Source organism: Carassius auratus, chromosome 41 (assembly GCF_003368295.1).
Source record: "Carassius auratus strain Wakin chromosome 41, ASM336829v1, whole genome shotgun sequence".
NCBI lineage: Eukaryota > Metazoa > Chordata > Actinopteri > Cypriniformes > Cyprinidae > Carassius > Carassius auratus.
The window spans coordinates 20,009,384-20,027,215 of record NC_039283.1 but is presented as its reverse complement, the minus strand read 5'-3'; the positions used below and the strand labels follow the sequence as shown (position 1 = coordinate 20,027,215).

The window sequence follows — 17,832 nt, the reverse complement described above, 5'->3', positions numbered from 1 at the left end:
TATTTAAAACTTGGCTTCAATCAATAACAATGTCTCTGGTTTGCAGCTATTGTGTGCGCCCAAGGACATTTTCCTGTAAAGGGGATGCTAAGGAACTTAGATTAAGAGACCTTTATTGTGGAATGGAATGGTTGTTACTGGCTCCTTTGTCTTCTACCAGCAACATGATCCTGCTCAGAGTCGATGTGGTTTTGGCCTTTCAGCGGCTGTCTGAACTCTGCATACAGGAGTTGAGCTTTGAATCAAATCACTGTGCTGCTTGCATTAAAAATGGTTTCTTCTGCAAAAGCATCAGGCCTCGCTAGTGTCACAGTAATGACAGTTTCTTTAGTCAGTGAAAGTTTTATGTGTCAATGAAAATGTCTGTGACAGTTCTATAGCGCCACACATTTAACCGTTCAACAGGGCACTTTGCAGTTAGCTTGCTCTGTGGTGTAGTGGTTTACAACTTAGCGTTGCTGGTTTGGTTGCAAGACACAAGTCGTGACCTATCACCAGTTTCCCTTGAGCGAGGCACTTAACCTCAGTAAGTGTAAGTGTACAGTAAGTTGTTTTGAGTAGAAATGTGTGCTTTTGCTTTCCTACTTAAGTACATTCTGCATATCCCTACTAGGTCAATATTAGGGTTGCTGATAGTCCTGTATTTCAGCAAACAATCTTGGATTTAATATTAAATGCATACGGAATGCAATTTTCATGTATTTTAGCACTTAGGAAAGCTTCACAATTTATTGCATTTGAATTGGTTTAATATTCAATACACATTTGCATACAAGTGTCTGTGTTAAACTATACTGCATATTAGAATGGAAAATAGATTACATGCAAGGGCAAATATAGACAGTCGGACAATTGCTTGTATATTTAATTTTATTATTTGGCATGGTTGAAACTTAGGTATTACAGTGCATGTATTTTAGAACAGATGCAAAACTTGCTTCTGGAAGTATTTTAGCACTTAATTTATTTTATATATTTTATATATTTTTTACTTTGTGGATCAATTGTCACCATTTTTTGTATTGAATTTGCATGTGGCAAGTGGTCATAAAATGGAAAGTGTTGGCAAAAGGAGATGTTACTTTAGTATTGTTTGGTGTTATTTGCTGGTAAACTGATCTTTTTTTTGTGTCTTGCTTTATTACAGCTAGTTATGGAGCTTATCCCACCTGTAAAGGCTGCTCGGTGTGTTCCAAGGACAACGGGTGTATGAACTGCCAACCCAAGCTCTTCCTGTTCCTGAGGAGGGAGAGGATGAGGCAGTATGGCGAGTGTCTCCATGCCTGTCCGTCAGGCTACTATGGCATGCGCGGGACAGAGATCAACATGTGCTCCAGTAAGATCCTACTGTACACTTACTACACTTCCCCACTTACATACTGTATAGCACTGGTATGTGAATGCTAATGCACAGACACGCTGGTTTAACATGGGTTTGAGTAAGAGCTTAGCTCTATGTGGTCACGTACTGTGAATACTTAAAGTGAAGCAATACTGCCTTGTATTTGATGTTCAACTGCTTGTAAACTTGTTATGAGTGAACTGACAAATCTGTTTATTGACTTTTCTCCCCAGCATTTTTCATGTGCCATTATTGGTTTAAAGGCTTTATGACATACTTAGATCATGTAGGTCCCTTAAAACAGTTCTCTCAAACTTATGTTGCATTGTTAATGCAACAATTAAGGATGTACAAAACTTAATATTTCCAAAATCAACTGGCTGTTCAGCCAACTGAAAAACTAGTCTTTTGTTTTAAATGGTCTAATTGTTCTATCCACTGATTGCAACCTAAACCTCTTCTAAATGTATTGGTGAATCAGTCTTAGGGAACTCTTTGTCCACAAAGAGAATGTGATGCCATATAATAATTTAAATGAAAATTACAAATGTACAAAAGACAAGCATCCAACAGTTCTGCTTGTATCATTGGATCTAAGTTTTAACATTGTACACAGACTGAACATTGTGTTCATGTGTAGTCTATTGCATATTTGATTTCTCTAAATATACATACTGTAGGAGGACTTTAATACGATTTCATTAATTGACTAGTTGGCTGTTGGATGTCACCAATGCTTAGAAACAATAGCAGAATAGAAAAACAAAATACTTATATTTGTCTGCTGCAATATAATTGGCGCTTTTCCACTGCATGGTACAATTCGGAATGGCACAGCTCAGTACGGTTCGCCACAACACAGTTTGCGTTTCCACTGCAGTTTAGTATTGCTTTAGAGTGGGCGGGATTACTCACATGTCATTATAGGCGAGCCGCCTCTGCTGCCATGACTCCTAAAAAAAGCCCCATCAAGCTTTCACTGGATCCGACTCTTCTGCTATCAATGAGAGGAACATCTGTACTTACGCAACAGACAATGAAACTTTTGGGTTTTTAAAAAAAGGTGCGCTTGTTCAAAACAGATGTGTTCGATCCTACGTTGGCTGTGCTGATTTAAATATAGTGGTTCTTTTGTGTTTGTGTTGCAAGTTCAGTGACGGTCTCTCCGGCTAATCCGTGATCAGCAGAGTTTACACATCACGTTTTGGTAACGATACGGTTCACTTGTGGCGCTTTTCCAATGCATGGTACGGCATGGTACAGTTCACTTTTGGCGCGGTTTCCCCTGGGTACATTACCTGGTACCTGGTACTTTTTTTTGTACCACCTTGGTTGTTGTTCCAAGTGAACCGTATCATTACCAAAATGTGACGTGTAAACTCTGCTGATCACGGATTGGCCAGTGAGAATCTTCACTACCTGCATCACTGAACTTGCGACACAAACACAACAGAACCACTAGATTTAAATGAGCACAGCAAGTGAAGAAGCGAACTCAATTGTTTTGAACGAGCGCACTTTTTTAACAACCCAAAAATGTCTGTTTCATTATATGGTGAGGAATTACAGATGTTCCTCTCGTTGATAGCAGAGGAGCGGATCCAGTGAGAGCTTGATGGGACGACGAGGAAAGAAAAAGGTTTTCACGAGTTGCGGTAGTAGATGTAGTAATAGTAGTAGGTGGCACAACAATAGCGACGTAAATAATCTCGCCCACTCTAAAGCAGTAATAAACTGTGTTGGAAACGCAAACCGAGCCGAGAAAAGCCATGCCATACCATACTGAGCCATATCGAGCAGAGTTGTAAAATATGTGGAAAAGCAGCTTTGGAACCTTAAAGGAGGTGATTCTAAAAAAAAGGTACCAGCTACCAGGTACTGTAGCCAGTGAAAACCCGCCCAAAAGTGAACTGTACCAAGCCATACCGTGCCGTACCATGTAGTGGAAAAGCGCCATAATAGTCCTGTTGGAACTCTGTATCCCTCTCCTTCCATGCCCTTTATTTTATTACCTTATTTTAACATTTGTGCCAGGCCTTAGACACTCTGGACCTTTGAGGTTAAGTGAAAAGCCTGAGGTGTTGGCTTTGTGTTTCATGTGAAAACAAAACTGGATTGTTAAGCCAAACTCCTGACAGACAGACTTAGAACCTCAGAGGAGTGTGTCAGGACCTACAATACTAATAAACCCAGATGCTGTACAGACACCCCTGTAAGTAATGACTCCTTTTCAACTCAACAAACTAGATATAGATTTATCTGCCAATTTTATCAAAAGATGAGGAGGGTAAATGTTTAAACGCCTCATTTACCATAAACTGAGTGTACCAATTGCGGCTATCTAGCGTTAAAGAGTTTTCCCATTCTCGACCGCTAATCAAAATCATCAACCTGCATTTTGTTAATGTAGTCAAGTTCTTAAGCTGTGGGAAAAGACGTGCTGTTTTCTGAGAATATGTCCTCCAACAATTTGTTTTCCTGGGTGAATTTTGGTTTTAAATGATACTGATATGTGGCCAGTTAATCTGGATTTATTTCATGGAGAACTGAATCCCAGAACAAAACCTCACATTGTCACGTAGCATCAAATCTCTGCGCAAAGCCTACTTTGATGTGATCGCTGTTTCAGTCATGACTTTGTAATCCCACTTCGCATTTGACCCTCCTTGAGTTATGCTTTTTCTGTTGTCTTCGCTAAGCTCCTCGTGTCTGTCAGTTATAATGGGATGTTCTATCAGGGTGATGCAAGAACTAATTACTGGATCACTGGGAACAATTTCAAAACACATAGGAGCCATTCAAAGTCGCTCCGTTTTCTCTCTTTTCCATGTTTTCAGGACAACTTAGTTCGTTCAAGAGCCTGAAATGGTGGATTCAGTTGGAGTTGACCATGTTTTTAAAAAACTGGCTCTGAAATCACTTAAGCAGCAGCTGCTTATCATTAGACCCTAAGTGTGTGTGTGTGTGTGTGTGTGATCCTTTCTCATTTAAGAAGGCTTTGCCGAATTGCTGGGCCTGAGTGAAAAAAAAGGCAAAGAGGAGACAGGTTTGCACTACATCTGTGCAGACTCTTCCGCTTTTGCTGTGGGGTGGGGTTGAGCAGTTTTAAAAAATCCACTCACCAGATTGAATGCACAGACATACCTCTGGTGAGCATCATATGCGTGACTCAAGCATCTCGAATGAGTAGAAGCAAAGCTGGACTGGCTTTCCTCTACTATAAGAAGATGAGCCCAGTGTTTGGAACATACTTTGAAGCCAAGCTTATTTTGTTGCCAACCTACAAGCTACTTGTAAATTAAATTATATATTTTAAATATTTAAATATATAAATATAACATTGAATAATTGATACCAATCATAAGGATGAATATGCCATTTTGTCTGACAAACAAACCAGACAGGAGTAGATTAATGTTGGTGGACTTGAACTTGAAAAAAAGTGTGCATTGACATCTTTCCATGGTTGAAACAAGATACCTTCTGATGCTCATTTATGTTTATTTCATGTTATAACTAGTAAAGAGGTTAATTGGTGCACATGGCATTTGATCTGAGGCACCACAGCGATCTGTCATGACACATTAAAGAGCCACAAAGAGGTATTTATTTTTTGAAGTTTTGAACGGCACATTGTCATTGTCCTCTTTGCTCCGCGATATGTTTTTCAGTGCACGAAAACATGAGTGGCGTAAGAACACTATAGCTTGACGGGTCTTTGCAGAGGGTCAATTGACTTAAAAGGATAGTTCAACCAAAATGTACAAAAATTCTGTCATCATTTACTCACTTTTATGTCAATTGCTATGATTCCATTCAAAGTTGAGAATTTAACTTATGCACAAAATTGGAATATTCCATAAAACATTTGCGAATTAAGCACCATTTCCATTCAACGAGTCAAAAAGGACAAAATCTTCACTACCTGATACAATGCCACTAAATATCACCAAGAAAAGTAGGAGAAGCCTCTGAATATAATAATTTCATATATAATAACTTGCGTCTCAGAACATGCAGAGTAATCAATAAATGGGGTCATTGCTTTCGGAGGCGGATGCTGCTGTTTGGGAACGCAGTCGTGTAACACAGTTCTGGGAGGCCATTATACATAAATACTTATGACGACAGGCATTGCTTAGGCATTTAAGAAAGACCATAACAAAATGTATGATGCTGTGCAATGAGATCGGTTCGCTGGTTAGGCCATGTATCTCATCCCATAGCACAAAGGCACATTACTTTTTTGATGCACATGGAGGATTGTTTGTGTTTCCATCGTTGTTTATGCACATTTTTTCTTATCAGATAAAAAGTTTATCTGACACAATTGTGTGCATATGTTTTTTATGGCCATTTATAGAATTTATGTATATTAAGAATAAAAAAAAAATCATAATAATAATCTAGTAAAAAATAACAAAACAAAAAAAATCTATTAAAACAGAAAAAAAAAAAAAAATTAAATTATCAGTAAATACTAAAATAACACTGTTTCACAGAAGAAAAAAACTCAGGTCTGGAATGACATGAGGGTAAGTAAATGATGACAAAATGTTCAGTTTTTGGTGAACTGTCCCTTAAGAGCAGAAATTATCTGACACGAAACATCATTGGGATATCAATTAGTGTATCAACATCATACCTAGTGTATCAATACACCTACATTGGCAGTAGAGGTAACTAATAAAAACAATACAATTTATATAACATCTATATTATATAAATACATTTTTTATTAAAAGTTTAATCAAAACTTTAATATAATTAGTTTGAAAAATTAAAACAAAAAAATAGATTTAGCTGTTTTGATTTAATATCACAATACTTATTTCATGAAAATGTAAAATACAGTGCAAGGAGTTTCAAAAACACAACTGACCGCTGATTCAAATTAATTTTTCATGGAGTTTTTTTTTTTTTTTTTTTTACCCTTTTATCTGGTTTGTTAAAATGAACAATCCGAGTGAAGAAACTTGCTAAAAGACTCTACAGTGTTATTTGAGAAATTCATACTTGGAGAGCATGTTTAATTATTACATGATCTCACTAGATTGTTTGACTGTGTTGCGATAAAATACCATAAATTAGTAGCCACTTTGCTTTTGGTTAGTTGCTCCCATACACTGCTTCAGCCTACCACTGAAGCTACCCAGATAAAGAGAGCATGTGGGAAGGATGAAGCAGAGATAATTGCTAGAAAAGAAACTCTGAATGTAGGGAGAAATGGTGCAATTGTACCATCAGTTTTTCCACAGGTTGTCAAGTGAAAGCCCTCTTCCTCATCTTGAACCCTCCTTTTCTCCTTTTACATTTTAAGTCTTTCAGTGTCACCACAAGGAAACCCCCCCACGCCCTCTTTCTCAGGAATAGATTAAAAGGTTCCAGACTGAGAATTAGGACAAAACTTGCAAGTAGAGACTAGTTTCAACCATAACCTTTACAGCGGTCATCAAGGTACTTAACAGCTTACTGATCGTTCTCTTCACGGAGGGCTGTGAGTTTTAAAGCTGACTTCACGAATTTATGAATTATTTTTCATGTGATTTATAGCCTCTGTTAGTAAGCAGCCTTCCACTGAATGAAATATATTGTCCCCAGATGACCTCCTGTTTGTTCACATGTGAAGTTCTCTGTTCTCTCTTTACTCATATGGAAACCCTTTTAAAGCTGCAGTAGGTAACTTTTGCAAAAATATATTTTTTACATATTTGTTAAACCTGTCATTATGTCCTGACAGTAGAATATGAGACAGATAATCTGTGAAAAAAATCAAGCTCCTCTGGCTCCTCCCAGTGGTCCTACTGCCATTTGCAGTTACGGACCGCTCCCGGTAAGGAAACAACCAATCAGAGCTGCGGTCCGTAACTTTGTTTGTGTTCAAAATGTGGAAAAATGTATATAATAAGCGAGTACACCATGAATCCATTTTCTGAACCGTGTTTTTAGCTTGTCCTGAATCACTAGGGTGCACCTATAATAAGTGTTTATATTTGGACTATTTTAGATTGCTTTGGGGGTACCGCGGCGGAGTAACCCAGTACCTTTGTGATTCTTCATAGACATAAACAGAGAGAAGTAGTTCCGGCTACGATGTTCCTCCGCAAGACCCAAGCAGTTCTGTTTATTAACCGCTAGATCGTCAAGTTACCTACCGCGGCTTTAAAGCTTTCCGATAGTTCAAGTATTATAGTTCATACAGGACTAGTGTATGTCAAGGATAACTGATTCATCCAATTTGGTACTATGTTTTATCATCCCTGGTGTTGTAAAATCTGTTCCTATTGTTCTGTTGTTGTTGTAATTATTCCCACTTTGTCACTATTTTAAATGGTTAAATGCAGGCACTTGTGTAAGTCTGTTCGAAACCTTCCTAGACTTCTGAGGTTTATGGGTAGTTTTGATAATCCATCTACCCTCTGGGATAGAATGGGTTGCAGTTAAAGTGATGTCATTTGGGACCTGCAAAAGAACAGCTGCTGTTGGCCCCTCTGTCACGGGGCAACTTTTTGAGCAATGTTGCTGGGCAACTTTGGTAAATGTTGCCATCAAAAGGCAACCAGGTGAGACACAGGGCCCACGTCCAATCTAAAGTATCCAGATAGACATTTGTTGTCCATTCTCAATTAGAAAGTGCACAAGCAACATTACTCAAAAAAGTTGCCCAGCAAAATTGCTCAAAAAGTTACCCAGTGTATCATCAGCCTCACACCACAGAACTCTCCTTAATTAAACTATCCTTAATTCAGTTTTACAGGTCTGTTTGGTCATTGGTAACTTAGATGGCTCTTGTAAAGTTCCATTTAATATACTCTACATTTATAGAGACTTTAATAGTTGTCATTTTTGTTAATATTACTGTGGTCTACTAAAAAATCGACTGTTAGGCCTCACTTAATAGGAATGAATATAATTTGCATTTAAGAACAAAACATCAAACAAAGTGGCATCTGTAAACAATTGATGTTAGACTTTTTCTCAACCGCTTTTAGAATGACTTTCCAACCAATTGGACTTTTAACTATTAATGCTTGACAACCACAGTGTGTTTTTATTTAAATTACTTTTATTTATTTGTGCTGTTTATATACTCTTGCATACATTGCCACTTGGTTTGATACAATGACATGCTAATGCAATGACATTTATGAAAAAATTAATACAAGGTGGAATAAGCCATTTTTGTGCTACTAGTGTCACTTAGCAGAACTACAAAAATAAAGCATGTTTTCAGACATACCCATTTCACATATTACATCTTCCCCAACTCAACAATACAAACCGCTCTAACAGGTCTACAATAATGGACAGGTAAAATAACAGCTACTTTCAATCAAAGGTCGAACATATTATGAGTACCTTTAACTTGAAGTTTAGCTTACCTGTCGAGAAGAAACTCTGCAAGTTCGTTGTATCGATTGAAAGCATTGCATCAAATTCCTCAATCTTGTTAAAACACTGCCATTGTTTACCCTTGTTTTACCCCGTTGTCTGTTTTTGTGTATTCTGGCAAGTCTTGGAATTTTGGCTTGGACTTCTGTAAGAGAATCTGAATTTCTTTTTCACTGGTTAAACACCAGACTGAATGCAATGCTTGTATGAATTTTTTTTGGTCCTGAGACTTCCAAAGAAGTCACAAAACTGGTTGAAAATCTGTCAACTTATTTAAGTATCTAAATACATTTTTTTAGTAGCTTCCTCTCTTGCAGGAAGCTACCCGTGTACAATGCGTATAGCTGCTCCAAAGGTCCTCATGAATAACCCAGAGGGCTTGTTGTACGCATTGGCAGAACAAAATGACATTTTGGGGTGTGAGAAAGTCAACCGCATGATATGTTCACCATAAACAAAACAGGTCATATGGCACAGACTCTTTCAGTGAGGCACTTTTAATTTGACAAATGGAAAAATGCGGCTTGGGTTTATTGCTTCCTAAACATGGGCATCACTTTTGCACCGCAGACGGCTGCCGAATACTATGCATTGGTTAAGTGACCAATAAATAGACTGGCTACCAAATTTACCCCTTGTTTACAAGGCACTGCCATATATGATTTAAAAGCGGATTTGTAGTTGGAAAAAAAAGTTTCTGTTACAAGTTTAATTACTTAAAAATGAAGTAGGCCTAAACTTTCAACAGCCAAGGCTAACGTGGTACACAGCCGCTTGGATATGACACTGGCACGAATGTCCACAGTATAATTTGCTTTATTGTGTTTTTTTTTTTTTTTTTTTTTTTTTTTTAGCCAGACCACAGCAGAGAGGCATTCCTGCCACAAGTCTTTCAGAATTAGATCACCCCTAAAGCTTGATGATTCAACTCAACATGCACTTGACTTGAAAACCACACTAAAACCCAAGTGGAAATAAAGGACAAACATAAATCTCAAGCAACAGTTTGCAGCAGAGTAGGAAATTTAATATTTTCAAATGATCTGTTTAGGCTTATTTTATTGTCCCTCTTGCATTGGGCTTTCATCAGATTCCCATAGTCTGTCCTTCTTCCCGTGTGTGAGAAAAAGTGATCTAATTATGTCATATTAATCTCCTGTAATCATCTAGGCCTTCAAAAGAGGCACCAAGGTTAATCCTATTGGAAGATCACCTTCATTGCATCTCAAGAATTTTTATTTTTTTTCTCGTAGGGCTTTATCTTGCCCAGGGGATTCAAACTTTATCTACAGTTGAGTTTTTTAAACCCAAACTCACCACATTCACTCATAGACACGTATAGCATTAACTAATTTCTGATATTCCAATGCAGCGATTTTTGATATTGCAGCATCTGCACATGATCACGGATGACAAATGACATTCCATGACGAGTCGTGTGCCAATAGTTGCTCTTTTAGCTTTTTCCTGCACAGTTCCCTAAAGTAAGCGATCCAGAATGTGATGACAGCGTCCCTATGGCTGCAGTATATCAGGTGGAGGACAGAGGCAGCTTTTCTGTTACAAATCTCATTTATTAGCTGTTGCTCCCTGTCATTGATTGGACATGTAGGGACACAGAGACTCCCAGAGCTCTGATTACTTTGGGAACAAAAGCGAGTGGATCCATCTGTGTGGCCTTGTTCTCCTCGGACACCGCGCCAAGATCTCTACAGCACAGTGTAACTCGACCAGCCAGAGCATGTGTTTGTCAAACAAAAGATGCAGTTCTGCCCCAGTGTCTTGGCTGATGTAAAGACAAGGGTGTTAAAGACAATGACATGATGAAGATGTACTTTCTTTTTCTTTTTCTTTCTTTCTTTTTTTTTTCTTTTTGAATGGCATGTTTTACATTCTTGCCCTACAGCAAAACTACGAGACAAAGCAGCTTGTCTCTTTAATCTGTGTGTCTCTTCGGTTCTGTCTAAGTGGGTATAACATTAGTTGCAACTATGATTTAGCAGTTAGAATGCATGTGAACATGATCAGTCGTGCTCATATTGGCACCACAAGTTCAAGTCTCGTCTCTGTAATAGTGTTCAACAATAATGATGGCCCACTGGCTTTTTGTAAGAAAAATTTAAGAATTATACATTTAAAAATGGTAATTATAATAATAAACAATACTGAAAAAATAGTAAAATAAATAAAAATAAAAAAGAAAAATAGTGGATCCAGTGAAAATTTGTCAGGGTGAAGCAAAATCAGAACTGAGCTAGCTGAAAACATCCCTTCATAATTTCTCCTAAGATGTCCTGTCATCTTTCTGCTAATAATTAAGCAATAACATATGAAGGTTAAACCTATTGTGTATCTAATTAGGCTTAAGGAGTGTTGCTTGTCATCAAGGACATACAGGACTAGAAATATTGGTTTTAAAATTTGCAAAAGGTCAAAAAATACTGTATCAAAGTCATTGGCCTGGGAGTGATAATGATGGTCATTATGGTTGTTGGAGCGCAATGTGTGTGTGTGGGTTATTTTCTCTGCATGAGATTGTTTTGGACTGGTTAAAGAAAGCGTGAGAGATCAGGAAAAGTGGGCGGAGGCTTCAGGGGTTCAAAGGAAAAAGGGGAAGGACTCATTTGTTGGGAAGGAATGTAGTTGAGGAGACAGGCTGGTTTGCTGGAGATGGTCTAATTAGGGGGGTGTGATGGTGAGAACCATCCCAAAACCCAGAGAGGGTCAGAGATTAAAGCACAATCTTTATCTCTTTGTAATGTGCCAGATTTTCTCTTTCAAATCCTTTTGTAAATGCATGCTTACCTGCAGACCGGAAAAAGTCACCAACTTCCTGCCACAAACAGGTGCCCTGGCGTACCTGAGCGGAACCTGCAGCCAGCTTCACATGGTTGTGGATAGCTGTAATCTGAGATCCAGTGCCTATCAGGCAATCGGGCCTCTGAAGAAGCTTTTAAGAAGCACCGTAAATTAGACAGCTCTCAGTGGCTCCTTTTAATTATGTAGGCCAGCGCATCGCCCTCTTGGTGTGGCTCATGTAATTTCGCTCTGCCTGACGTGCTATTTGCAGAGTCACAACTTGATGAGATGCTGGCACGCTGCCCTTGATATGCTGTGGCAAGGCGGGGCGTGGGAGGATCAGTGCAGTGGTATTGCCTCCTTCACAGAGTCCTGACCCTTGTTTCCCTTCCGCCCAACTCGGATCTCAACACAGCAGAACTTCATGATGTCCCAGACGAGATCATTTCACTTAGGCCTAAACTACAACCTTATAAGATGTTATGCTTATTATTATTAAATGCTCAAATTATATCCTAATGATAAGTTTTTTATCCTAATGATTTTAAGATTAAGATTAAGTTCCTGTCCAAACATTGCTAATATGTTATGCTAATAGTGATTTTATTCTAAGTGTTTTTAAAACTTTGCTCAGTTTTTATGCTAATAATGACTTTATGCAAAATCTTTGTTAATATTATTATTATTTATTTATGCTAATAATGATTTTACGCTAAATTCTTGTTAAAACTTAGCTCAGATTTATGTTAATTTTAATGCCAAACTCTTGGTGAGAAATTAAGATTTTATGCTAATACAGATTTTATGCTACGTTCTTGTTGAAAACCTAAGATTTGATGCTAATAATAATGTTATGCTAAGTTCTTTTTTTTATAGTTTATCAAACATTATTCTACTAATTGTTTTAATGCTAAAGTATTGTCAATAATTGTCAATAATTTGTTATTTTATGCTATATTCTTGTTCATTATTTGCTAAAATTGTATTTGAATGATTTTATGCTTGATTCTTTTATGCTAAAAATATTTTTTTATGCTACGTTCTTGATAAAAAAATAAAAAAAAGTAAATATTTTATGCGATCAATGATTTTATGCTAATAATGTATGCCACCGCTTACCCAGTCAAGAGAGGGAATAGGAACAAATCTTTCCTTCTAACTCTGTACTCTTGAATGCTTGGAGGTGTTCTGTTTTCCTTTTGTTTCTGTGAGTGGGTCATGATGAGGTAATTGCTCATTCCGGATATCATCACATCTTTGGAGTTCTGCAGCCCTGAACTCTCACACCCCACACTCCCTGGCTCAGCAAGCATGCCAGAGAAAGTTGCACTAGAATATCTCCTCTCTCACACTGATCCCCTCCCCCACCCTCCAGTCTACTCCAGATGAGGAGGTTTGTCTGCTGTCCCGACTGACGTCTGTCTCTCTTGTTTCTTCACAGGGTGTAGGATAGATAACTGTGAGGCCTGCTTCAGCAAAGACTTCTGCACAAAGTGCAAGCCTGATTTTTACTTGCACAAGGGCCATTGCTTCGAAAAGTGTCCAGAGGGCTTTGCTCCTCTGGAGGACAGCATGGAGTGTGGAGGTAAGTAAAGTTTTTTTTTTTTTTTTTATACAAGCCAACTGGAGAATCCAGATAAAGCTGATGGCTATTTTGAAACATAAATGGTATGAAACCGAGCTAGGATGGTCATTAGTTTTACCAAGTTAGTCATTAGCATTAGGTAGACCACATAGTCTTTCATAGTCTCTATCACTGGTTTTTATCATCATCTAGTTCTCTAAAATCTAGTTCTATTTCACCCAATAGAGGGTTGTGAGGTGGGCCAGTGGAGTGAGTGGGGGACCTGCACCAGAAGAAACAAAACCTGTGGTTTTAAGTGGGGTCTGGAAACCCGAACACGGCATATTGTGAAGAAGCCACCAAAGGACACGATACTATGTCCAACCATCGCCGAGTCCAGGAGATGCAAAATGGCTATGCGACATTGCAGGACAGGTGAGTGTATATGATGGGTGAAGCATATATCTCCTCATGCTTTTAATACAAGCCCTTGTTTAAGATACAAATCTCCCATTTCATCTGCAAATCATCAATTTTATTAGATTTCCAAACCTTCTTTACTGTGGCCTCTTCGTCTGCATCTCACCTGTTTAATCTTGAGCTCTATTTTTTGGATTGAGAAGTTGGCTGTCCAACCACAGCCCTTCAATTTGAGTTTTCAGTGTCGACTGGCATTTTCATTCAGGATTTATTAGTATTTTTCCATGCTCACTTTAGCCAGCTCGCCTTAGGTTTTTTCTCTCTCTTTTCTTAAGAGCTTATGTGTTCTCTCAATTATTCTCTTCTCCTCCCAGTGGAATTCCTTAAAAAAGTATGAAGCGCAGGTTTCCTCAATGGTACTCTGTTTCCTTTCTCTATAAGAGAGTTATTTGCGGTAGGTGGTGCATGTATTTTACCACTAAAATGACAAGTCAAATCGGAGGGAAAATATTTTTTTTGAGTAAATACCGCCAAGGAAACATATTTTATGAAGTGTTTAGTTTTAGAAGAGATGGGCCAGGTTTACTTGAGAAATAATCACCGTATTCAGGAGGGCTTATCAGGAAAAACTTACAATGGTAATTAATCGAGACGTTTCCTCACAGCAATTTTTTTATTTAATTTGTTTCTGCTTACCTGAGCAACTTAAATCGTATGTGTTCACTGACTTATGATACTGTCACACCAAGTACACATGTAATTTCAATTTCGGAGGTCAGTAAAGGACAGCACATTCACATTAAGAAAGTTTTTTGACTGATTATTGAAAGGTTAATTGTCAACCCAGAGACCTGAGGCTATACAAAGTTGAACTTAAGTTTCCACTGTTTATTTAGGTACCTCAGTCTTGTACTATATCTAAATCTCCATAAAGTCCACCTCAGTATCAGGTCACAGTCACTGAATTTTGCTCTATGAGCTATAACCAGTTTTGAATGCATCGTTAAAGCTGAATCCATTCATCTTCACTCAAATCATTTGTAAGTCAAAAAATGGCAGTTGCTTTGGTGCTGATTGAGTGAATACATTTCAGACATCTTAACATGACCATTTTCTCCATCGAGTGTTTGTAAGGTGGGGAAGGAAGGTTGGAAATAGTGATTTTCTGGCACGTCTTCCTTCTTTACCCTATGTTGGCTCTCTCCACAGGAATTTTTCCCTCCTCTTGACCTTTTCCAAGAGTATTTTATATTCATCCTTAATTAAAAACTGGCTTTGTGATGCATGGTCACTGGTCTCAATTATCTCATCTGAGGTCAGTGAGCCATTCTTAAAGTCTTAACTGAACATGAAGTGAAGCAGTTCACTTATTACTTTTTGATATCACTTCTAGGGCTGCACGATATTGGGAATAAAATGACATTGCAATATTTTATTTTTCTGCGATATATATTGCGATATGAAATCTAATCAAATTTTTTCTTACAAACAAAAATGGTGTGAGCAGACTTACATTCTCATTTGAAATTATTTAAACATCGACACCATGTATCAATTGATTAATATGCGCGATGGAGAGAGAGCAAGACAGCGCTCGTGTTGTTTAGAAGCCAGTGAGCGTGCGGCCGCCGGCCGAGGCTCGCTAGCGTGCTCGCTCTCTCTCCCTCCCTCTCTCTGTCTCTCTCTCTCTCTCTCAAGCGCCCTCTTTCTCTTGCGCACGCTCTCTCTCACGCGCACGCTCTCTCTCTCTCTCTCTCTCTCACGTGTGCTCTCTATCTCTCTCTATCTCTCTCTCTCGCACGCTCTCTCTCTCTCTCTCTCTCTCTTCCTCTTCCCTCTCTCTCTATCTCTGCCCTGTCAAAACTTTCACTCTATGATGGTTAAGCTGTGCAATTAATCCGCGAATCACATTCGTCAAGGGCCGGGGAGCAGCTGACCCGTACAGTTAATGAATAACAGATCAACTACGACAGCCTACATCGCACATCCTGCGATGTGACTATCGTGGATTCGTACATCGCGATATCGATGCTTAAACGTCAGTCCTGGAGTGCCCCTGTTCTGCAGAGTTTAGATCTAATCCTAATCAAACACACCCGAACAAGCTAATCAAGGTCTTCAGTATTAGTAAGGCTACAGAAAAGTGAGGTTTTGTTTTTTTTCAGGGTTGGAGCTAAACTATGCAGGACATCGGCAATCCAGGAGGGATTTTGCCTACCCCTGATCTAGTGTCTTCATTAACCGAGAGGCCAGGATAACATAGCCCCCGACTGACCTCTACATTACACTGGATTCCCAGGACTTTGCGAATAAGTCCCTGAATGCTACTTAATACGACAGCTTTGCTCTGCAATATAACAAATTACTTTGTGCGACATAAACAGGATTACAGCAAGACTATAAACATGTACACGTGTAAGTGTATGTATGCCCTGCTGCCGGGCAATTTGCTATACATAAGAAGAACAATTAGGTAAAAGTTGACTGTGGGGAAGTGTGCTAGAATATGACCCTGTTACCATAATGCACATAACATGAGATACTAGACACCCGCCTGTGCAAATAGGTATAAGATTACGTAACAGCAGACCTTGCAGATTGCTATGGATTAAACAGAGGCAGGAAATATGAGAAGGTAAATAACATCAGAGGAATTCTAAATGTGACTTTATTTCTGGCATTGTTTATCTGATCATCCAGCTTCCATTTCTATGAGCTTAAATGTCGCTGGACATAATTTACAGACCTTTAGCCCTAGCTTGAATTTGGTGCACATGCGACTTAAGAAAAGATGAAAACATCTGGACACCAGTCATTTAGACCATTTGCAAGCACCAGTGCAACAATGAGTAATACGCCCTTATTTTCTGTAGATATTTACAATTACTTTAGATTGGCCGTTAGTAGAACTTAAGAGCCTCAAGTATTACTAGGGGTGGGAGAATTTAGTAATGATTCTCAATCAAACCACGTGTTAACATTAAATAATGCATTAGCATAAATTGAATAAAAAATTATTTTGCAACATTGGTTGAGTTAATGTTAATTTAACATGCCTAAGTCATTTCTAACATTTCAGTTCAGTGAAAGTTACTTTAAAATAAATCAGTATTGTTGCTAACGATTGGTGATTATCACCATATATTCAATAGAATATATGGAATATTCACTATTCTATTTAGGACCTGAGAGTCGGTTGCCAGGCCAACGCTCTCCCAGCAGGCTAGACAGCCTCTTTCTGGCAGTGTGATGGGACTCCTCGGAGTGGTGGGCCGTAAACACAATTTATTAATAGTCGCCCGGCTGTTTGCGAAAAATAAAATGCCTGCTGAGCTCCAGCTTGCACCTAACCCAGTCCCTGTCATCAAATCAACTGACTGACCAGACATGCTAGGGAGAGAGAGAACAATGCTAAGAGAATTCTGCCATGAAAGTGCTCTGTACAGTGATATTCCAGCAGGGAGCGTCTGTCAGTAGTATTGCCGTTCTGAGGATAGAATTTCCTTCCTGGTGCAAACATTTTCCAAATAGGTTTTTAGCCCTCTGCCTTTCTGCAACCAACTAGCAGCAGGTTACTTAATGTCAATTGTTTTAAATGTTGTGCAAACAACTCAGACTGTTATTGCTTCCAATTATTTTGTTAATCCTAGTAGTAATTCCCTAACATTGGATTTAGTGTGACTGAAGTTCAGACACAAACACGACATTGAGACTTATTGGATAATTTTGCTGCAAAGCAAAGCGGCTTTCAGATTCTCAGACAGCTAGAAATGGTGTATTGAATGCCATATTAGTCCATTCATATCCACATTTGTGTCACTTAGGAGTGGCTCTATCGGGAAAATGTTTTACTTCAGGAACACGTGAGACTCCATAGTGCAATGATATGCATGCTTGACTTCTCTTAACGATTTTTCTGTGGTTTCTAGATTCTATAGCTCAGGGGCAAAGAGCCTTGCATGTTGCAATTGATTTCCCATTTTTGAAACAGGAGAAACATATAGTTTTTCCCATATGCCCTGATATCTGTGACAAATCTTTGTCCTTCTTAGGTAACTTATGATCCTTTTCAATTTTAAATGTAACATTGCAACTTGGGAAATTTTTTTATTTTTATTTTTTTTAACTTGGGTATTAAACAATTGCAATTTGAACTTAGTTTGATGTACTGTTAACCTGTGTGGTCTTAAGTGTCAATTTTTCGAAATGATACAAAATGATTTATCTATTGCGCAACAGAAATAAACAGTTTAATATTCAATATCAGGGTTGAATATTCTGGAAAGCACCTTCCTTTTGCCTGCTGCGACGAATG

The 17,832-nt window shown here is 38.4% G+C and overlaps 1 protein-coding gene across 1 annotated transcript in view; it reads left to right on the top strand.

Moving 5' to 3' along the window:
* The window catches only part of LOC113059211 (R-spondin-2-like), a 50,631-nt gene that overhangs the window by 19,805 nt on the left and 12,994 nt on the right, over positions 1-17,832 (top strand). The window contains exons 2-4 of the mRNA XM_026227546.1: positions 1,148-1,336; positions 12,975-13,118; positions 13,344-13,532. Coding sequence (XP_026083331.1) covers positions 1,148-1,336; positions 12,975-13,118; positions 13,344-13,532 — 522 coding nt within the window. The remainder of the gene's footprint in view (positions 1-1,147; positions 1,337-12,974; positions 13,119-13,343; positions 13,533-17,832) is intronic.